The sequence below is a fragment of the Colius striatus genome, chromosome 2 (genome assembly GCF_028858725.1).
Source record: "Colius striatus isolate bColStr4 chromosome 2, bColStr4.1.hap1, whole genome shotgun sequence".
In the NCBI taxonomy this organism is placed as follows: Eukaryota; Metazoa; Chordata; class Aves; order Coliiformes; family Coliidae; genus Colius; species Colius striatus.
In genome coordinates, this window is record NC_084760.1 from 46,752,583 (window position 1) to 46,773,826 (window position 21,244).

The 21,244-nt window shown below is 53.7% G+C and overlaps 2 protein-coding genes across 6 annotated transcripts in view; one reads left to right on the plus strand and one right to left on the minus strand.

The window, feature by feature from the left end:
• On the plus strand, positions 1–11,166 carry PBK (PDZ binding kinase). Of its 2 annotated transcripts, none has more exons than XM_061990430.1 (8): positions 1–34; positions 1,285–1,372; positions 2,696–2,786; positions 4,109–4,251; positions 6,126–6,295; positions 6,890–7,019; positions 9,257–9,433; positions 10,601–11,166. In XM_061990430.1, exons 2-8 carry the CDS (start codon positions 1,306–1,308, stop codon positions 10,804–10,806), a joined length of 984 nt encoding a protein of 327 aa, XP_061846414.1. In that variant the 5' UTR covers positions 1–34; positions 1,285–1,305; the 3' UTR covers positions 10,807–11,166. The 2 variants fall into 2 exon arrangements, with proteins under 2 accessions (XP_061846414.1, XP_061846415.1); XM_061990431.1 differs by having other exon boundaries at positions 1,285–1,357.
• Positions 9,882–21,244, minus strand: part of ESCO2 (establishment of sister chromatid cohesion N-acetyltransferase 2) — a 25,634-nt gene continuing 14,271 nt past the window's right edge. For all 4 annotated transcript variants that reach the window (XM_061990425.1, XM_061990428.1, XM_061990429.1 and 1 more), the window contains 6 exons: positions 18,695–18,824; positions 15,996–16,127; positions 15,147–15,236; positions 14,527–14,670; positions 14,201–14,385; positions 9,882–12,283 (listed from right to left, as the gene is read on the minus strand). In XM_061990425.1, the coding sequence (XP_061846409.1) occupies positions 12,145–12,283; positions 14,201–14,385; positions 14,527–14,670; positions 15,147–15,236; positions 15,996–16,127; positions 18,695–18,824 (820 nt within the window). In that variant the 3' untranslated portion in view covers positions 9,882–12,144. The remainder of the gene's footprint in view (positions 12,284–14,200; positions 14,386–14,526; positions 14,671–15,146; positions 15,237–15,995; positions 16,128–18,694; positions 18,825–21,244) is intronic.

Consider the following 21,244-nt stretch of genomic DNA (forward strand, 5'->3'; position numbering starts at 1 on the left):
GCGGCGGGACGCGGGACGGAGGGAGCTGGGACTGGTGCGTTGTGGGGCGGGAGGGCCGGGACTGGTGCGTTGTGGGGCGGGGGGGCCGGGACTGGTGCGTTGTGGGGCGGGGGGGCCGGGACTGGTGCGTTGTGGGGCGGGGGGGCCGGGACTGGTGCGTTGTGGGGCGGGGGGGCCGGGACTGGTGCGTTGTGGGGCGGGGGGGCCGGGACTGGTGCGTTGTGGGGCGGGGGGGCCGGGACTGGTGCGTTGTGGGGCGGGGGGGCCGGGACTGGTACGCTGTGGGGCGGGGGGGCCGGGACTGGTGCGCTGTGGGACGGAGGGAGCCGGGACCGGTGCGTTGTGGGGCGGGGGGGGCCGGGACCGGTGCGTTGTGGGGCGGGGGGGCCGGGACCGGTGCGTTGTGGGGCGGAGGAGCCGGGACTGGTGCGCTGTGGGGCGGGGGGCCCGGGACTGGTGCGCTGTGGGACGGAGGGAGCCGGGACTGGTGCGTTGTGGGGCGGGGGTTGCCGGGACTGGTGCGTTTTGGGGCGGGGGTTGCCGGGACTGGTGCGTTGTGGGGAGGGGGGTGCATCAGGCGTTCGGACTTTCTCCCGGGTCCTCCTTTTGTCCTCACAACCCCCGCCCCCGGCGCCTGAACTCCCTCCTCACTCCTGAGGTGAGACCCGAGAGGCTTCTCCTGACCACCCCCTTAAACTTGGGACCGCCTTCGTCCCTGGAGATGGCACCCGGCACTCTTTTCCTCCTCCTCCTCCCTCAATATGGGACCACCACCACTACCGACCAACTCCAGGGATGGCACCCAGCAGTCTTTTCCTCCCCAGCTGACACCCAGCAGTTCTCTTCTACCCTCAACCTGGGACCCCACCTTCACCCCAATACCTGGGACCTTCCAGCCCACCCCTGCCATACTGCTGAGGGCTGGAGGGTCCTGTCCTGATGGGAACAGCCTGGGGGCGCACCTTCCACTCCAGCCCACTTGCCCAGGCCTGGTGCCTGGTCTCCTGCCAGGTCTCTCTTCCTGACCTCATGGCCATCTCCAGCCCGACACAGCTTAGCTTCAGCTGCCAACCCACTTGCTGAGCAGCCGCCGGAGAAGACAAATGAGCTGATGTGAACCCCCAGGGGTTCTTATTGATGTAATTTATATCCTTTACCACCTTGAATCTTCTAACTCAGGCAGAGGCATTATTGTTTCAGCCTGCTGCAGGTCATCCTCCCATGGCTCCCTGAGTGCTTTCCCCCAGAATCTGGGTGTAACAAAGTCTCTCTTCTCTGCTGCAGCGCTCTGGACAGGGTGCAGTGATGGAAGCCTTCAAGTCTCAAACCAACCCAGCCCTCAGGGAGAAATACCTTGGTGAGTCCTTTTCAGGTATGAGGCCTAAATCTTTCCAGCTTAATTAGGAAAGCAAAAGATGCACATGCAGGTTTCCACCAGCTCCCTGGGCGACCTGGGATGGGCTGACACCCCTCTCAGGGAAAAAGCTTTTCTCAGCTCCAATCTAAACCTCCCCTGGGGCAGCTTGAGGTCCTTTCCTCCTGTCCTATCATTGTGGGGAGAACAACTCCCACCTCACTACACCTTCCTGTCACTACACACTCCTGCAGAGAGTGATGACGTGTTCCCTGAAGCTTTTCTTGTCCAGGCTGAACACTCCCAGGGCCCTCAGCCCCTCCCCAGCACACTTGTGCTCCAGCCCCTTCCCCAGCTCCGCTGCCCGGCTCTGGACACGCTGCGGCCCCTCAGTGTCCCTCTGGCAGTGAGGGGCCCAACACTGAACACAGCACTCGAGCTGCGGCCTCACCAGGGCCCAGCACAGGGGACGGCCACTGCCCTGGGCCTGCTGCCACACCACTGCTGATACAAGCCAGGGTGCCACTGGCCTTCTTGCCCACCTGGGCACGCTGCTGCCTCATCTTCAGCCCCTGGCACCAACCCCCCAGGCCCTTTCCCTGCGGACAGCTTTCCAGCCCCTCTGCCCCAGCCTGGAGCGTTGCCTGGGGTTGCTGTGGCCCAAGGGCAGGAGCCAGCCCTTGGCCTTGTTAAATCTCATCCCATTGCCCTTGGCCCATCGCTCCAGCCTGGCCAGGGCCCTCTGAAGAGCCTTCCTACCCTCACACAGGACAACACTTCTGCCCAATGTGGTATTATCTGCAAACAGACTGTTATATGTCAGTTGTCTCCTCCATGTCCCTTCCCAGCTCTTTGTGCACCTCCAACCTTCTCACTGCTGGTGCAGTTGGAGAACCAGACCAGCCCTTGCTCAGCAGTAACTATACCATCCCTGCAATACTAACGCTATTTCCAGCCCAGATCCAAAACCCAGCCCACCACAATCTCCTATGAAAAAACTTAATCTCTCCTAGCAAAATCCAGTACAATTGCCGAGCCTCAAACCAAAATGCTGCGTCCAAGATTAGCCTTGACATTACACAGCCCCTCCCAGAGCTGCCCTGGGGCCCTAATAAGCTCAGCAGAGAACACTCAGGGAACTGGAGCTTGAACTTTTAAGAGGAAAGGAGGTTGGAAAGCAGCTTTTCCAAAAACCTGAACTCCTGCACTTAGGGTGTGTGATAGAGCCGCAAATGGGATCTGTGGTGAGAGTATCAAAGCTCAGGGGGAGCAGCTGCTGCTCACTGCTTGATCTGCTGCAGGGCCTCATCTCTGGATATGGGTTTCTCTTTTCTGTTTTAGATGGGGGGCCACATTCTGTCACTATCCCAGCCTCACCCTTCATGCAGAAGCTTGGATTTGGCACTGGTGTTAACGTCTACTTGATGAAAAGGTGAGTGTGAGAGGACAGAGGGGCAGAGCTGCTCTGGAATGGGGCTTGGAATCCTTTTTTTTCCTCTTAAAATATAGGGGACGGGGAAATGTTTCAGCTCTGAGCAAGAACGTGATGCCTTCACTGACCTTCAGGTGGTGCTTGTGCCTGCTCTGATGGGTACAGTGGGGAGGAATGTCTCTGAGTGTTGGTGCTGGGAAGAAGCCTGATGTTTTGGGATAATTCTGTCAGCTTTCCCTGGGCTGAAATTCAGACACTCAGGGTCTATTCCTGGCACTGTTAGACACAGTGCTTCCCCTACACTAAGCCTCAGCTTCTCCACCTGAAAATCTCAGCATGGTGGGGGTTGGCAGGGCCCTGCAGAGCTCATCCAGCCCAAGCCCCCGCTCAAGCAGGTTCCCCTCCATCAGGGGGCACAAGAACATGTCCAGGTTGGTTTGGAAACCTCCAGAGAAGGAGCCTCCACACCCTCCCTGGGCAGCCTGGGCCAGGGCTCTCTCACCTCAACACCAAACAAGTTTCTCCTCCTGTGCCAGTGGCACTTGCTGGGTTCCAGCTTGTGCCCGTTACCCCTTGTCCTGGCACTGGAGATAAAAAAAAAAAAGGTGTCACCCCATCCTATTGACATCCACCTTTTAAATACATTTTGGTGTTGAAAAGATGCCCTCTCAGCCTTTGAACAGCCCCAGGTCCCGCAGCCTTTCCTCCTCACACAGCTGTTCCAGTCCCCTCAGCATCTTGGTAGCCCTGCACTGGCCTCTCTCCAGCAGTTCCCTGTCTCTCTTGAACTGAGGAGCCCAGAACTGGACACAGGAGTTCAGATGAGGCCTCACCAGGGCAGAGCAGAGGAGAAGGTGAACCTCCCTCAACCTGCTGCCCACACTCTTCATGCCCCCAGGATGCCATTGGCCTTCTTGCCCATGAGGGCACATTGCTGCTCATGTTTATTTGCTGCCCACCAGCACTCCCAGGTGCCTCTCTGCAGAGCAGGTCACCCCTAGCCTGTCTTGGTGCAGGGGGTTGCTACTTGACAAGACTCTGCACTTGCCCTTGGTGAACCTTAGGAGGTTCCAATGGGGATTAAAGCAAAAAGGGGATATAAATCACCTCTTCTTGGAGGCTTGAAAACACGATGGAGGAGCACTGTGTGTGGATGAGGTGTTGCTGTGTCCCTGTGATTTGCACACCAACAGCCTTTAGTCTGTTTTAGTGTTTTTCTCGATTAATTCCCAAAAATAGAGGCAGATGCTCTGCAGAATATGACCTGTGTGAGCTTTAACTGCAGCCAAACAGTTCTGACAAGTCCGGGCTTTTCTATGCAGATCTCCCAGAGGTTTGTCTCGCTCCCCTTGGGCAGTGAAAAAAATCAATTCCAAGTGCAACAGGAGCCAGCAAAGCATCTATCAGCAGAGGCTGAATGAAGAAGCCAAGATCTTGAGAAACCTCCAGCACCCAAACATCGTGGGTAAGCTTCTGGCACAGGCTGTGTTGCTTAAATTGCCAACGGAGCTGCCTCTGGGGTGGCTGAGGGTCTGCTGTGGGGTTTCCCTGCTCTCCCCAGCTCTGGGCTGAGGGTTACAGACCTTCTGGATGGGGAGGAGTGGGGGGAGCAGGGCTGTCTTTGCCTTTGGTTGGACCTACCATGGACCTGACTAACTTAATTTAGTTTTGGCCTGCATGATGCGGAAGTGCCCGTGGGCTGCTGGGGCAGCAAGCTGGTGGCAGGACCGTTGAGCTTGGAAAAGACCTTGAAGCTCCTCGGGTCCAACCCCTCCCCTCACATTGCCAAGCCCACCACTAACCCATGTCCCTCAGCACCTCAGCTGCACAGCTTTGCAATAGCTCCAGGGATGGGGACTCCACCAGCTCCCTGGGCAGCCTGGGACAGGGGCTGACAACCCTCTCAGGGAAAAAGTTCTTCCTCAGCTCCAACCTAAACCTCCCCTGGGGCAACTTGAGGCCATTTCCTCTTGTCCTGTCACTCCAGAGCAGAGACCAATCCCCACCTTGTTACAGCTTCCTGTCAGGGAGTTGCAGAGAGTGATGATGTCTCCCCTCAGGCTCCTGTTGTCCAGGCTGAACACCCCCAGGGCCCTCAGCCCCTCTCTAGCAGATTTGTGCTCCAGACCCTCCACAGAGTCCACAGACCCCCCCTCTTCTTGCTCCATTCCCACCATGCTGGGAGCAGGGAGGTTTGGCCTGATCTTTGCCGGAGGGAGAGCAGCAGCTGATCCACAGGAGCCACGTGCCCAGTCACAAAGATCAGAAGCGAGACAAAAGGCAAGGGGATGTTTGGGAAAGCCAAGTCCTCATCTCACAGTGATCACAAGGCTAAAGCTGTGGCACACCGGGACTGTCATGATATCTTCCTTCCTCTACATTTTACCCCATCTGTAAACAAACACTCTTCGAGTGGAGCTCTCAGTGCCAGTCTTGCATGTGGCAGCCAGAGCAACTGGCTGATCTGGTCAATGATTTATGGCACCTGTCACCAAAAAGCAGTGAAATATTTGCACTGTGAAAGGTGGAGACTCTCTTGGCTCTTCAGACTCCTGCCAGGAGCCAGCTGGGCCATTTTAGTGGTGCAGAAAAAGTTCCTTTCGTGCAGGACTTTCCATGCCATCGACCCCACCGAGAGAGCTTAAAGCACAAATAAAAGACCCAAGTCAAGCAAAGCTGCTGCTCTGCCTGGCAGGGGAGATTTTACATAAGATAAGAGCAGAAATTAAACAAAGACTGAAGCAGGTCCTCAAAATATTCCTACCACCGAGCCAAGAATGTGACAGAGCCTCAATTGTCACTCCAGGAGATGTGTCCTTGTGAGACCTACAGACTTACTCCAGTCATCAGTCAGATATTGCCTGGCCTCTACAGTGTTGCAGTGGCCTCTCTCATCCCTGAGGCCAAAAGCCAAAGCTGCTGCAGCTGCCAGCTCCCAGGCATGTGCCACTGGCACCCTGGCTTGTATCAGCACTGCTGTGGCAGGAGGAAATGGTCTCAAGTTGCCCCAGGGCAGGTTCAGATAGGAGCTGACGAAGAACTCAGGATTGTCAGCCCCTGTCCCAGGCTGCCCAGGGAGCTGGTGGAGTCCCCATCCCTGGAGCTATTGCAAAGCCGTGTAGCTGAGGTGCTGAGGGATATGGGTTAGTGGTGGGCTTGGCACTGTGAGGGGAGGGAGTGGACTCAATGAGCTTAAAGGTCCTTTCCAACCTCAACAATTCCATCACTCTGTGCAAGCCCCTGGGTAGCAGCCCCATGTGCTCCAGCTCCATCAGGCCAATGAGGCCATGGAAGCACCAGTTCCTGCACTGGTTCTCACCACCCGCTCTGTGTGTGAAGGGTACCGAGCGTTCACCAAGGCCAACGACGGCAGCATGTGCCTGGCCATGGAGTACGGAGGGGAGAAGTCTCTCAATGACCTCATTGAAGAAAGAAGCTCAGAGCACTTGGGCCCTTTCCCTGCTGCCACGATTTTCCAAGTTGCCTTGAGCATGGCGAGGGGGCTGAAGGTACGTTGAAGTTTCTCCATAGCTGCTCTGGATTCATCTACCCTGCTGACAGTGGGGGTGGGGGAGGAAAAAACAATGAGTTGAGGGAATGAGAAGGCCAGGCATGGAGATGGAGAGCAGATGCTGAAAGGCTTTGTGTGAAACCTTGGTGGGGTTTGTTTTCTAAGAGAGGTGCTGTACAGGTGAAAACAGCTCAGAAGCTTGAGATTGAAGTAAGAGAGAAACAGATGCCCCAGGGTTTTTGTCAGAGGTGGCAGCCCTGGGGAGGGGGCTGGCTCAGGGCTTGTGGTGGTTTAGCCCTGTGCCAGCTGCCCACCAAATGTTTCTATCACTCCCCCTCCTCAACTGAACAGGGGAGAGAGAAACAACAAAGGGCTCACAAGTTGAGATAAGGACAGGGAGATCACTCAGCAGTTACCAGCATCAACAGACTCAACTTGGGGAGAGAACTGGGTTGGTTTATTAACATCAATCAGAGTAGGGAAATGGGAGATAAAAACTGAATCTTAAAACACCTGCCCCCACCTCCTCCCACTATTTGGTGCTTTGTTGCCTAAGGAAGTGGCTGTTAATGTCTCCCCTCTTGCTTCTCAGTATCTCCACAATGACAAGAAGCTGCTCCATGGGGATATCAAGTCTTCAAACGTGGTCGTTAAAGGTGATTTTGAAGCCATCAAGATCTGTGATGTGGGAGTGTCTCTGCCCCTGGATGAGAACATGACAGGTAGGTCTGGGGGGTGGGGAAGAGGACCCAAATGATTGGTGACTCTGGAAGCAGAGGAAACACACTTCCCCACGCAATATGTCCTGGGAGGGAAGGACTGGCTGGTGGTTTGCACCCAGTGTTGGGTGGAAGGGATCTCTGGAAGCTCCAGTTTTCAGTCTCCAGGGCTCAGACAATCGTGGCAGCTGTCAGTCCCGTTGCACAGGGGGACACCACATCAGGCCCCATCGAGGAGATGTTCTTCCCAGAGAGTTAAATAAATGCATCTTCCTCCCAGGGCTGGAGGGAAGCACAAGCCAACTGTGCTCATGAAAATGAGAACCAGGTGCCTGGGGGTGTCGTGGCTTGGCTGTGAACACTGGCAACGTGTCTGGGCTAATTACCAGAGTGCTTTCTGCAGCACTTGGGCCCACAACAGCCTCATCCATCCTAAAGCTGCTCCATTACATTTTTATTAGTAGCTTTTCCTCTTTTATAAGGAGCAGGAGAGCTGGAGGCAGCCGCTCAGGGTAATCTCCTGGAGAGCAGGGTTAAATATCAGTTTCTGGGCTGGTTTCACAGGAAGAAGTCCTTCTCCCCAGACCTGATTTTGCCTTTGTCTCCTCGTGGCCTTGAGGATACAAAAGGCACCCACCACCCCTGAGGGTGCTGGGTCCCCACCCACATGGCAGCCAGGGATTAAAGCACAACAGCCTGTGACCTTTTGAGTGATTTCAGCGTTTGCTTCTCATCAGGGGCTTTGAAGATCAGCCCTGAAAAGTTTCTTGAGCATATGAGATTTTCTGAGAGCTCGTGAAGGTGCTGGGAAAAGGTGGCAGCCTCCCCTTGGGAACTGAGCATGGGGATGAGGTCAGAGATGGTGCTTCCTCTATCAAGAGCTGATCCCTTCAGCTCTTCTGGGGTTAATTAAGATCAAGGAGGTGTTAAATTGACCAAAGTGCTGAGGTCTTGGTTTGGGGTGGAATAAAGGCAACAGGAGGAGTGTGATGCTGACAGGAGGCACTGCATAAGGGGGTCTGACAGGGTCAGGCTGGCTTTGTCCCCTGGCCTTCTCTGGGGGAGATGCCCTCAGTGCTGTCACCCTGGGCAAGGGCCAAGCATAGGAAAGAAAAAACCTGGGTAAAGCCCAGATAACTTCTGCTTTCTTCACTGCAGAGTGTCTCAAGCACCTTGGATGCTCCACCATGAAATGTCCTGCCCATGGCTTGGATGGATGGACACTTGGTTGAATGGAAAACTGATAAGCTAGACCCAGAGAGTGGCAGGGAATGGAGTTAAATCCAGTTGTGGGCCAGTCACCAGTGGTGTTCCCCAGGGCTCAGTGCTGGGGCCTGTTGTGTGTAACACCTTTATCAATGATTGGATGGGGGGTTGGGGGCAGCCTCAGTCAGTTTGCAGATGACACAAAGCTGTGCAGGAGTGTAGATGTGTATGAGGGCAGGAAGGCTCCTCAGAGGGCCCTGGCCAGGCTGGAGTGATGGGCCCAGGGCAATGGGATGAGGTTTAACAAAGCCAAGGGCTGAGTCCTGCCCTTGGGCTACAGCAACCCCAGGCAACGCTCCAGGCTGGGGCAGAGGGGCTGGAAAGGGTCTGGGGGGATTGGTGCCAGGAAAAGGAGGCTGAGGGGAGATGTGATCACTCTCTAAATCTACCTGGCAGGAGGCTGTAGCAAGATAAGGGTCAATCTCTTCTCCCAGCAAGTGACAGGACAAGAGGAAACAGCCTCAAGTTGCCTCAGGAGAGGTTTAGGTTGGAGCTGAGGAAGAGCCTTTTCCCTGAGAGGGTTGTCAGCCCCTGTCCCAGGCTGCCCAGGGAGCTGGTGGAGTCCCCATCCCTGGAGCTATTGCAAAGCCGTGTAGCTGAGGTGCCGAGGGACATGGGTCAGTGGTGGCCTTGCCAGGGTGAGGGGAGGGGGTTGGACTTGAGGATCTGGAAGTTATTTTCCTACCAAATTGATTCTATTATTCCTTGCAGAGGTTTCTCCCCAGTCCCTAAGCTGCATTGCTGGGCCTCTGAAGGAGAATGAGCCCCACTGGGTCTGGTACTGCTGCAGAACAAACTGCAGTTATAGGGGATGTGAAAGAAAAATGAGTTCAGGCCTCCAAAAGATCCAGCCCTGTGGCTTTATCATACCTGTGCTGACAGGCTAAATCCCTGCTGTCTGGTCAGACGTGAGCATGTCATGGTGTCTGCAAGTCCCAGCAGACACCTACCTGAGCTGTGGTGTTTCCTTGCAGTGAGTGACCCAGAGCTGTGCTACGTGGGCACGGAGCCCTGGAAGCCCCGGGAGGCTCTGCAGGACGATGGAGTGATCACAGACAAGGCTGACATCTTCCCCTTTGGGCTGACGCTCTGGGAGATGATGACCCTCTCTGTGCCCCACCTCAACCTGGGAGATGACCCTGAGGATGAAGGTTTGTCTTTGTACCTTGCAGGGGAGCAGCTCTGCTCCCAGCAATGCTTTCCTTTCTTACAGGGAAGCTGCCTTTCTTCATGGGGAGCTCCTCAGGCAGCAGATACTCGCTGCTACTGAGGCCACTCTGCAGAGGGTGCCTGGAGGGGAGGATGGGGGCTGCCATGTAGGGGGCTGCTTCATACAAAATACAATTAGTGTGGGTGGAAAAGACCTTGAAGCTCCTTGAGTCCAACCCCTCCCCTCACAGTGCCAAGCCCACCACTAACCCATGTCCCTCAGCACCTCAGCTACACGGCTTTGCAATAGCTCCAGGGATGGGGACTCCACCAGCTCCCTGGGCAGCCTGGGACAGGGGCTGACAACCCTCTCAGGGAAAAAGTTCCTCCTCAGCTCCAATCTAAATCTTCCCTGGGGCAACCTGAAGCAAATTTCCTCTCATCCTGTCACTTCTAGCTTAGGAGTCGCCCCTCAGGCTCCTCTAGTCCAGGCTGAACACCGCCAGGGCCCTCAGCCCCTCCCCAGCACACTTGTGCTCCAGCCCCTTCCCCAGCTCCTCTGCCTGGCTCTGGGCACGCTCCAGCATCTCAATGTCTTTCAACTTCCTTTGGCTTCCTCAATCCACATGAGAAGTTGAGAAATGCTGGTAACTGATTACCGCAAACCCACTGCTGGTCTAACAGCTGGAGAGAGGAAGCTCCTTGAGATCTGGCTGTTTGTCAAATGGCTGTCAGCACATCAAGTCAGGCCTGAAAGATGTCCCTGAGCCAGACTGTTTCTCCCTTGAGAGCCCCAAAGCCTGATTGGCCCTGTTCTGCCTCCTCCTGTAGAGACAGAGAGAATTGGGGATATTCAGCCTGCAGAAGAGAAGGCTCTGGGAGGGCCTAGAGGGACAGGGCAAGGGGGATGGCTCCAAAGTGACAGAGGAGAGACTGAGATGAGCTCTTGGGAAGAAGTTCTTGCAAGCTGTGAGGGTGGTGAGGCCCTGGCACAGGTTGCCCAGAGAGGCTGTGGCTGCCCCATCCCTGTCAGCGTTCAAGGGCAGGTTGGATGGGGCTTGGAGCAGCCTGGTCTGGTGGAAGGTGTCCCTTTCCTATGGCAGGGGCTTGGAGTGCGATGAGCTTTTAAAGTCCTGTCCAACCCAAACCACCCTCTGCTTCTCACCCAGACGACTCCTTTGATGAAGACTGCTTTGATGAGGAAGCTTACTACGCAGCCCTGGGCTCCCGCCCAGCCCTCAACATGGAAGAACTGGACTCATCCTACCAGCAGATGATTGATCTCTTCTCTGTCTGCACTAGTGAGGACCCCAAGAAACGTCCCTCAGCTGCTTGCATTGTGGAAGCACTGGAGGCAAGTTTGGCTCAGAAATAAAAGCCTTTTTGCTCTCACTCCTGTGCCACAGAGCTCAGGGGACACCTTTGCTGTCCTCGAGCTCCATGGCACAGGTATGGGAGTCACAGGGACTGGACTTAGCAAAGCTCCTCCTGCATTGTTTATCCTTCCAAACGTGCTCTATGTTCTTCAAACTACAGCCTAAACTCTTTTTAACACTAACCCCTAGTTTAAGGACATGCCTGAAGTGGATGAGGGCCATTGCTCTGCTTCTAGAACATTCCCCTCCCCGCCTGCACTCGGCTCTTAAATCAGCTCTTGGTTTAGAATTGTCGTGTTACAGCTGTTTTCAAATCTTTCTCTTTTTATGGTGAATTAGCAAGAGCTTTGTGGCTCAGATGGTGAAAGTAAATGTCATTCTACTCTCATTGTGAAAATGGGTGTTTCTTTTTCCTCCCAAGGAGTGTGTGTTTGTGTCTAACAGGTTACATGTAACCTTTGGTGACAGGCTCCTGGCTTAAGAGTTGTGCTTCTGAGGTGGCTGCAAGCTCAAGGAGAAGGTTTCCTGACACAACAGGTCACAGAAAAAACAGTGTAGGGTCAAGGAAAAAAAAAACCAGTTTCTTGGGGCTTTATAAAAACACAAGCAGCCCCCTAGTGCTGCCTGGGGAAATTCCTGCCCACGGCTGGCTGCAGAGGAAGAGGTTGCAACACATTCTCATCACGCTCCCCCCACGCAGTGCCTGGCTTCTGTTTCAGACACCTCCTTCTGCTCTGAGGAAGGTGGAAGAGCAGGGGAAGCCCTTCCCCATCACTTCTGCCCTCAGCAACAAACTGCAGCAGCATTTCACACGTTTTATTGAGCAGACAACCTCCCTGAGGGCTTCCCCTGCAACACAACCCCCTGAGGGGCCCATCTCTGCCGCCACTCAGGTGCTGTAAAACACCTCCTACTCTGTAGATAAATACAGCACTGCTTGTCCTACGGCTTCTACCCCAGACAAGTCCTTTACAACTGCAGCAAGCTCAGAATTGTTTCCCCCACCTCTAGAGGAAGAAAGAGACACCTTTATATTAATTAAACCTTTCAACAAAATTAAGTTACAGGCAATAAAATTTCAACAGGCAGAAGAACCAAACCCACCAGCCTCAACTCCAAGCAACGTTCCACACGCAGCGTTAACACTAGATCCTACCACAGCTCTGTACACAAAGTGACACCCTCGCCCCTGCTCCACGCGTGGGGAGCGAGAGCCAGTGCTCAGTAGCAAAACAGCGGCGAAGCCCAGCAAGGACTCCTCAGTGTTCCTTTAAAACACCCCTCATTCTCTACAAACCATTCCAACGAAGCTCGAGGTGTTGCAAAACCAAATCGAATCAGTTGCTGTGAATGAAATTGTAAACGAGGAAGTTGGGGGTTTGGCAGTAGCGCGTTGCAAACAGCTTCCCGTGCGGCGTTGGGTCAGAGAAGGCGATTTCATCTGTGCTCAGGAAGGAGCCATACATGAAGGTGTTCCTGAAAGAGAGCAGAGCAGAGCTGTCAGAATCATGGAATCATTTTGCTTTGAAAAGACCTTGAAGCACCTTCAGTCCACCCCCTCCCCTCACAGTGCCAAGCCCACCACTAACCCATGTCCCTCAGCACCTCAGCTACACGGCTTTGCAATAGCTCCAGGGATGGGGACTCCACCAGCTCCCTGGGCAGCCTGGGACAGGGACTGACAGCCCTCTCAGGGAAAAAGTTCTTCCTCAGCTCCAATCTAAACCTCTCCTGGGGCAACTTGAGGCCGTTTCCTCTTGTCCTGTCATTCACTAGTGGGGAAAACAACCCTCACCTCACCACAGCCTCCTGTCAGGGAGTTGCAGAGAGTGATGATGTCTCCCCTGAGGCTCCTGTTGTCCAGGCTGAACACCGCCAGGGCCCTCAGCCCCTCCCCAGCACACTTGTGCTCCAGCCCCTTCCCCAGCTCTGCTGCCCGGCTCTGGACACGCTGCGGCCCCTCAGTGTCCCTCTGGCAGTGAGGGGCCCAACACTGAACACAGCACTCGAGCTGCGGCCTCACCAGGGCCCAGCACAGGGGACGGCCACTGCCCTGGGCCTGCTGCCACACCACTGCTGATACAAGCCAGGGTGCCACTGGCCTTCTTGCCCACCTGGGCACGCTGCTGCCTCATATTCCACCAGCTGTCACTACACCCGCCCCCTGGCCAGGTCCATGGTAACACACAAGGAGACAGCTTTTAAGCTTTCCCATTTCATTGGAGCCCCAAAGGCTCGGAATTTCCTGTCTGGAAAACCTCAAGTGCTTGGGTCCTTCAACTTCTCTGGTAAAAAAAAAATATTTGTATTTGTTTTTCCCCAACAAGCCCTTTCTCCTGGAAAATCCAGCCCATGTAGCTTCATGTTCCAGTACTACCCAGCAGTCAACATCTTGGCCCATATTCTTGTCAGAGTTGAAATGAAAACATTACTTAAATGTTAGACATACATAGAGTGTTTTGGCCACTTGAATCCCTCCTCTATAAACCTGGGATTCCTTAATGATAGAAATTTACCCCTTCATGTAAGTTCATGAGGTTCAACAAAGGCAAGTGCAGAGTCCTGCACCTGGGGAGGAACAAGCCCCTGCACCAGGACAGGCTGGGGGTGACCTGCTGGAGAGCAGCTCTGCAGAGAGAGACCTGGGAGTGCTGGTGGGCAGCAAATAAACATGAGCAGCAACGTGCCCTCGTGGGCAAGAAGGCCAGTGGCACCCTGGGGTGTATCAAGAAGAGTGTGGGCAGCAGGTGGAGGGAGGTTCTCCTCCCCCCCTGCTCTGCCCTGGTGAGGCCTCATCTGGAGTCCTGTGTCCAGAAATGGGCTCCCCACTTCCAGAGAGACAGGGAACTGCTGGAGAGAGGCCAGCACAGGGCCACCAAGATGCTGAGGGGACTGGAACATCTGAGTGAGGAGGAAAGGCTGCGGGACCTGGGGCTGTTCAGCCTGGAGAAGAGAAGGCTGAGGGGGGACCTCATCAGTGCTGAGAAATCCCTAAAGGGTGGGTGTGGAGAGGATGGGGCCAGTGTTTGTTGTGTGGTGGCCAGTGCCAGGACAAGGGGTAACAGGCACAAGCTGGAACCCAGCAAGTGCCACTGGCACAGGAGGAGAAACTTGTTTGGTGTTGAGGTGAGGGAGTCCTGGCCCAGGCTGCCCAGGGAGGGTGTGGAGGCTCCTTCTCAGGAGGATTTCAAACCCACCTGGACACGTTCCTGTGCCCCCTGATGGAGGGGAACCTGCTTGAGCGGGGGCTTGGGCTGGATGAGCTCTGCAGGGCCCTGCCAACCCCCACCATTTGGGGATCCTGTTAAGTTCCTTTTGAAGGTTTTTTGCTGCACTGCCTGTTCTCCCCTTGCCCCCAGGACAAACCCCTCGGGTGAACTCCCTGTTCCCTACCTGAGCACATCCACCATGCGCCGGGCGATGCCGCTGCCGCGCCGGGGCCCGAACACCCAGATCCTGCTGATGCCGCAGAGCGCAGGCTGTGGCTGAGGGGAGCAGCGCCAGGCACGCTGCGGCTGCAGCACGTCCTGCTCCCGGGGGCACGGCCCCGGCCCCGCCTCTGACAGCACCCGGAAAGCCTGTGGGGAGGAACAGAGGCAGCACACTGCTCCTTCCCAAGGGAATGCTGAGCTTCCCACCTCCCAGGGCAGAGACAGCCGGCTGCCCTGCAAACCCCTGCCACCCCCCATCTCCCTCCCTCCCCAGTCATTTACATCTACCTGCTTGATCGATTCAGCCACTAAGCACCCGACTATCATCTTCTCGTTGGACACAAACAAGTAGATTTTAGTCTCTGCTGGGCAGCTCAGAGAGACTTGCTTAAAGCCCAGTTCATTGTCTACAATTTCCCGCACATCTTCTGCCTGAGAAAACAAAATTGAAAGGTGTGTGAAGAACCAGCACCCACAGTTCTTTAACTGTCAGATAGTGGACTTGTTCCCTCTGGCAGTGAGGAGCCCAACGTTGAACACAGCACTTGAGCTGTGGCCTCAGCAGGGCCAAGCACAGGGTCACAATCGGTTTCCTGGTTACACAAGATCAGGCTCTGGTTGTGGAGGAAAGATTCTGTCTTCATTCCTCTACACCTCCTGCTGAGTTTATTTGCCTCTTGGGACAGTAAGGATGGGGTTATGTTGGTCAAGAACAAGAGCTTCAGAACAGAGAGAAGGGTTGGGATGTGTCAGGGTGGGTGTCACAGCAAAGAAGACTGCCCCAACCCCACCAGGCTGTCCCACTGGCTCCACGCACCAGCAAACTATCCCACAATGAGGTAGTGCCGGGAGCTGAGCCAGCAGAAAGCTAATCTGTACTTTCAACCCCAAAACAAACAAAGACCTACCTTCTTGACAGCATATTTTGGGTCATTTGGAAGAATCAATACAATTTTCCCATCCCAGAACTCTGCCACAACTCGTTCGTTCTTCCAACCCTGCCACGGGGGGGAAAGAAGCCCCAAACAAACAAGTCAGAGGTTTAGCAAGAGAGAGGAAGTGATTCAGTGCCGACCCTGGCAGATGAAGCTGTAATCTGAACCACTTCAGCTTTCAGGAATAAGGTCCAGTGACATTCATCAACCTAATGAAGGCAGACAGTTGCTGGAAGTGCTTAACTTACCCTTTAATCTCCTCCCTGGGTGACAAAATCTGCTGTTGCCTCAACTCTGTGCTCAGGCATCACCCTCCAAGACCCACCCCCCATCCCCCTCGGCTGCGCTGCAGGTGCATGTGCCACTTTAGATTCATCAAATAGATTCATGGAATCATTTTGGTTGGAAAACACTTTGGAGATCAACTCCAACCCCTCCCCTCACAGTGCCAGGGCCACCACTAACCCATGTCCCTCAGCACCTCAGCTACACGGCTTTGCAATAGCTCCAGGGATGGGGACTCCACCAGCTCCCTGGGCAGCCTGGGACAGGGGCTGACAACCCTCTCAGGGAAAAAGTTCTTCCCCAGCTCCAATCTAAACCTTCCCTGGGGCAACTTGAGGCCCGTTCCCCCTTGTCCTGTCATTCGTTACTGGGGAGGAGAGACCCTGACTTGGCTACAATCTCCTCTTGCCCACCTGGGCACGCTGCTGCCTCATCTTCAGCTGCTGGCACCAATCCCCCCAGGCCCTTTCCCTGAGGGCAGCTTTGCAGCCCCTCTGCCTCAGCCTGGAGCATTTCACAGGGTTTTTGTGGCCTTACCATGTATCTGAGGGCTCTGAGGAATCTCTCATGGTGCTGGATGTGCTGAGCCTCATCCTCTGGGCTAGCAGCTGTGTAGATCATGCCACATGACTTGCAAACTATGGCCCCAAAATGCTTCTGACCAGCATCCTATTGAGAAAGAGACCCAGTTAAGCTCTTAAGCAGTTCAATACCCCATATAGTTTAAGGAATAAGCTTGAAAATAAGTTCTAGTAATAATAATCAGGGATTCAAGTATTTGCTTGCATTGAATTTAGAAGGAGGAGAAGCTTTTGCTTATTAACAGAGGATTTGGAACTATGAAGCACAAATGATTCACGGTGAATGAGCATTGAAACCAATCAGTGACACCTTCATGGGGGAACCAATGTGAAAGAGCATCACAAAACAAGAAAAATATCCATATAGTCTTTTCACCAGTTATCTAAAAGTGATCCAAGTTCTATGCACCAGGACAGGCTGGGGGTGACCTGCTGGAGAGCAGCTCTGCAGAGAGAGACCTGGGAGTGCTGGTGGGCAGCAAATAAACATGAGCAGCAACGTGGCCTCATGGGCAAGAAGGCCAGTGGCATCCTGGGGGCATGAAGAGAGTCTGGGCAGCAGGTGGAGGGAGGTTCTCCTCCCCCTGCTCTGCTCTGGTGAGGCCTCATCTGGAGTCCTGTGTCCAGTTCTGAGCTCCCCAGCTCAGGAGAGACAGGGAACTGCTGGAGAGAGGCCAGTGCAGGGCTACCAAGGTGCTGAGGGTTCTGGAACAGGTCTGCAAGGAGGGAAGGCTGCAGGACCTGGGGCTGTTCAGGCTGGAGAAGAGAAGGCTGAGGGGTGACCTCATCAATGCTGAGAAATCCCTAAAGGGTGGGTGTGGAAAAGATGGGGCCAGTGTTTGTTGTGTGGTGGCCAGTGCCAGGACAAGGGGTAACAGGCACAAGCTGGAACCCAGCAAGTGCCACTGGCACAGGAGGAGAAACCTGTTTGGTGTTGAGGTGAGGGAGCCCTGGCCCAGGCTGCCCAGGGAGGGTGTGGAGGCTCCTTCTTGGGAGGTTTCCAAACCCGCCTGGACACGTTTCTGTGCCCCCTGACGGAGGGGAACCTGCTTGAGCAGGGGCTTGGGCTGGATGAGCTCTGCAGAGCCTTTCCATCTCCCACCCCTGAAGGATTTATCTCAGCACACAGGAAGGGGAAGAAAAGGAACTGAGTGCCAGTAGTGCAAGCAAACAGCAGCCTGATCTCTAAGTCATGAGGAGAAGAGAAGACTAATTTGTTAAGGACTTTCCTTATTTCCCCACACTGGCTGCTTTCCTTTCCCCATGTTCCTGTTTGGGCTTTTTCTTGTGTTACAGCACCTACAGCCCACCTCTCACAGACCCAGCAGTCAGTCAGAGCCAAGGTGCACTGGGCTGGAGGTTGTGGTCAGCTGTGTTAGGGCAGTGATGAGTGCCGAGCACACGCTGCTAGCTCTTTTCTCAGCACAGAGTTTCTCCCCTCCACAGGGAGCAGTTCTAAAAACACTCCAAAAACTCTGTATCTGTGAGGTCTCAGATTTGACAGGAATCATCCAAACACTTCCCAAGGTGCTAGGCAGGGCAGAGCAGCAAACAAGAATGATCACATAAGCCCTGTTCCCCTCGGGAATATGGCTTGAAAAAGGCTGCGTGGCACTGAGTGAGAACAAATGATTTACTCAAAAATGACTTCATCCTTGAGGGCGTATTTTCTGGAAACCCAGATGTGTGATGGCTACAGGACAGGAGAGCTCAGACACACATTCAGCCTCCTCTTGCTCCACCATCAGTACTCCCCACCGAAGGGCAAGAGCAGGCAAGCAGACGTGGAGCTCCTAAGGAGGCTCGTGGACAGAGAGCTGCAGCTGCTGAGCTGCGCTGGCTCTTGCTTACAGTGAGGAAGGAAAATGATCCAGCCAAAGTCACTCCTATAGCATCCATACAGGCTTGGCTGAGATTCCCTTTGGGCTTGTTCTTGTTCTTTTATATTACGTTTCATCAATCTCCTTTGAATTCTGAACTGTAATGAAGCGTTGGTCCCAGGGAAACCATAACTATGTATTTCCCAGCTACTGCTCTGTCAGAGCTGGGGGCTAAATACGTTAATCATCATCCTGGTTGTCACAGCGAGGTTGGTTTGAGGTTTACATGTGAGGAAATCACAGAACTGTTGAGGTTGGAAAAGTCCTCTGAGATCCTCAAGTCCAACTGATCTTCCCAGTATTGCCATGGCCACCACTAACCCATGAGCCACAGCTACACAGCTTTGGGATCCCTCCATGCATGGGGACTCCACCACAGCCCTGGGCAGTCTGGGACAGGGCTGGACAACCCTCTCAGGGAAGAAATTGTCCCTCAGCTCCAATCTAAACCTCCCCTGGGGCAACTTGAGGCTGTTTCTTCTTGTCCTGTCACTTGGGAGCAGAGACCAACTCCCTGCCCTGGCCACAACCTCCTGTCAGATAGTTGCAGAGAGTGATGATGTCTCCCCTCAGGCTCCTCTCGTCCAGGCTAAACACCCCCAGGGCCCTCAGCCCTTCCCCAGCACACTTGTGCTCCAGCCCCTTCCCCAGCCCCACTGCCCTTCTTTGGAATCAATATTCAGTCAATACTGAATACTTTTCAGTTACCCTCAAGACATATTTCTTGCTTCTTCCCCACCCTGAGGCCCCAGCACATCACGAGGGGGAACCTTACAATGATCATCTGGTCTCTGGAGCTCTTGCAGAGCTCTTTGGCCTTCTTGCTTTTCTGGGAGGCTGCAGATGGTTTTGCAAGTGAGCTGGACCCAAATGGAGATGTTGGCTCCTCCCGCACGGCCTGAGTCCTGGAAATCATTTCAGAGAGATGAACATCAGTCACTGCAGACAGAGGTTACAAACATGTCCGGCACCAGGACAGGACAGCACCTTTTACATCCCAAACTAAGCAAGGTACAGCAAAAGCTGTGGTATCTGTGTGCCAGCTCCTCTGAGGGAGAGAGAGGAGTAGACAGGCTCTAAGAAGAGCCACAATTGCACCAGAATTCAAATAAATCTTAAGCACCTCTTCCACAGCCACTCTATTTCCAGGATATTGCAACTTCAGCAGCTCCTTGAAGAGTCAAAGGGGTACACAACAAACTGAGGAGGAGAGCGACGGCTCTGTGAAGTGTGGAAACTGCAGGTGAAGAAATTGGTACTCAATTCCAGCAGCTCCCTCCTCAAGAGTGCTGCTTACGTGCATCTGGACATCCAAAAGGCTCCTGCACAGGCTCAGCTTCCAGCAGAAAGCTGCTCAGCTCCAGCAATCTCCCACCTGAGTCTAACTGGGATCCGAAAAAAACCCAAGTCCCAGCTGAACACTCCCACAGACACACTCCCAACTTGTTGACTGTGTGCATAAAATGACAGCTACAACTACAGCCCTAAAACCTCCCCCCTCTTCGACAGGCTGAGGAGAACTGGGAGAAGTAGCATCACTCAACAACATCTTACAAAGCTTCACGCGTTCCTGTATTGTAAGGAAAGTTGACTATAGAGCACACCACATCAGCACCACTCCCCCTTCAAGGAGGAATGGAAAAAAAAGGAAGAAAGTGAAAAATTGAACTCCCAATATACTACAAAGTGTTTCATCTGGGATTTGATAAAGGCGTACAAGAACCCAGGACAAGGTTTTGGCTGAGAATCGCCATAGTTGGCCCCAAGCCCACACGTGCTCTGTCTACCCCTGGGGTCCCAGGCTGCTTCCCCACTCAACAGCTGCTTCACCACTGCAGAAGAAAATGGAACTGCTGAGGTTGGAAAAGCTCTTTAAGCTCCTTGAGTCCAACTGTTCCCTCATCACTGTCACAGCCACCACTAACGCATGTCCCTCAGCCCCATAGCTACAGGGCTTTGGGATTCCTCTGGGATGGGGACTCCCACAGCCTTGAGCAGCCTGGGCCAGAGCTGGGCAACCCTGTCAGTGAAGAAATTGTTCCTCATCTCGAATCTAAACCTCCCCTGGTGCAACAAGAAGCTGCGAGGGAAGGAAATACTCTAACAATGGGTCAGCTCAACCATCAGGAATGGTTACAAGCCCCTAAGAAAAAGAACAAGGTAAAAAAATTTGGCATAAATTGGAACTAATACACTGCCACAAGTGGTGGAAGCCTGTGCCAGGGCTGGACAACCCTTTGGGGGAAGAAGTTGTTCCTCATCTCCAATCTAAATCTCCCTTGGGGCAACTTGAGGCTGTTTCCTTTTGTCATTAATTACTAGAGAGAAGAGACCGACCCCCACCTCACCGCAATCTCCTGTCTGGGAGTTGCAGAGTGATCATGTCTCCCCTCAGGCTCCTCTTCCCCATGCTGAACACCTCCAGGGCCCCCAGCTGCTCCTCAAACTTGAAACTCATGGTCTCTTGGACCTCAAGTCCCAGTTCCTCACATCACCATTCAAGCAGGGGATTGGCAGCCCCTCAAAAAAAAAAGAGCCTTCCCAAAGAGGGGTCTACGCTGCAGCAAGGCTCAGGGGGATCTTTCATATCCAGATCTAGATATAGAGGCTTGAAACGAAGTTTTAACAGAGGCTTCAGGTCCAAGAAAGCACTTTGTTCTCAATTGCACAGTTTTTCTAACCTTTAGACTTCTGTATGTGAAGTGGCATTTCTTCAGCAGCCTTTAAAGTGGGAAACTCCCTCTTGTGCCGTGAACACGGAGTGTGGAACTCATTTAGAGATACAAACAATTTTATAGATTTGGACACCAAGGAGAATTTCCAAAGCAGAGACATGAGGTGGGGAAACCTTGTGCTCATCAGTTTCCCAGGAGACAACTGCAAACCCAAGGCTGCCTTGCAGTTGATCACAAACACCAGGATTTCCACACACCCCCCACCCCTGGGGTTCCGCTTGCACCACACGAGGAAGTCAAGTGAATATGGTGTGGCAGAGGGTTACAGTAGCACAACAAGACATGGCAGGTTTATTTTGGCTCTTTCAGGAGCAACTTGAAGTGGTTTGGGTTTTTTTTTTTAATGTTCACAATAAATTCATCCCTGAATGGTTTTACTGTTAAAAAAATAGAGAAGTTGTTTCAATATGGGAGAGGGATTAGCAGCTCTGCTTCTGGCAGCAGCAAACAAGGCTTTTTCCACTAGAGATCTATGAGTGTGGCAGCAAATTAATTGAAGAAATAATCAGAACCACAGACACCGTGTAGGACACAACTTACATCCAGAGGGTCCCCAGTGCCTGCAAGTATTTTAGCAAGATCACACTTTT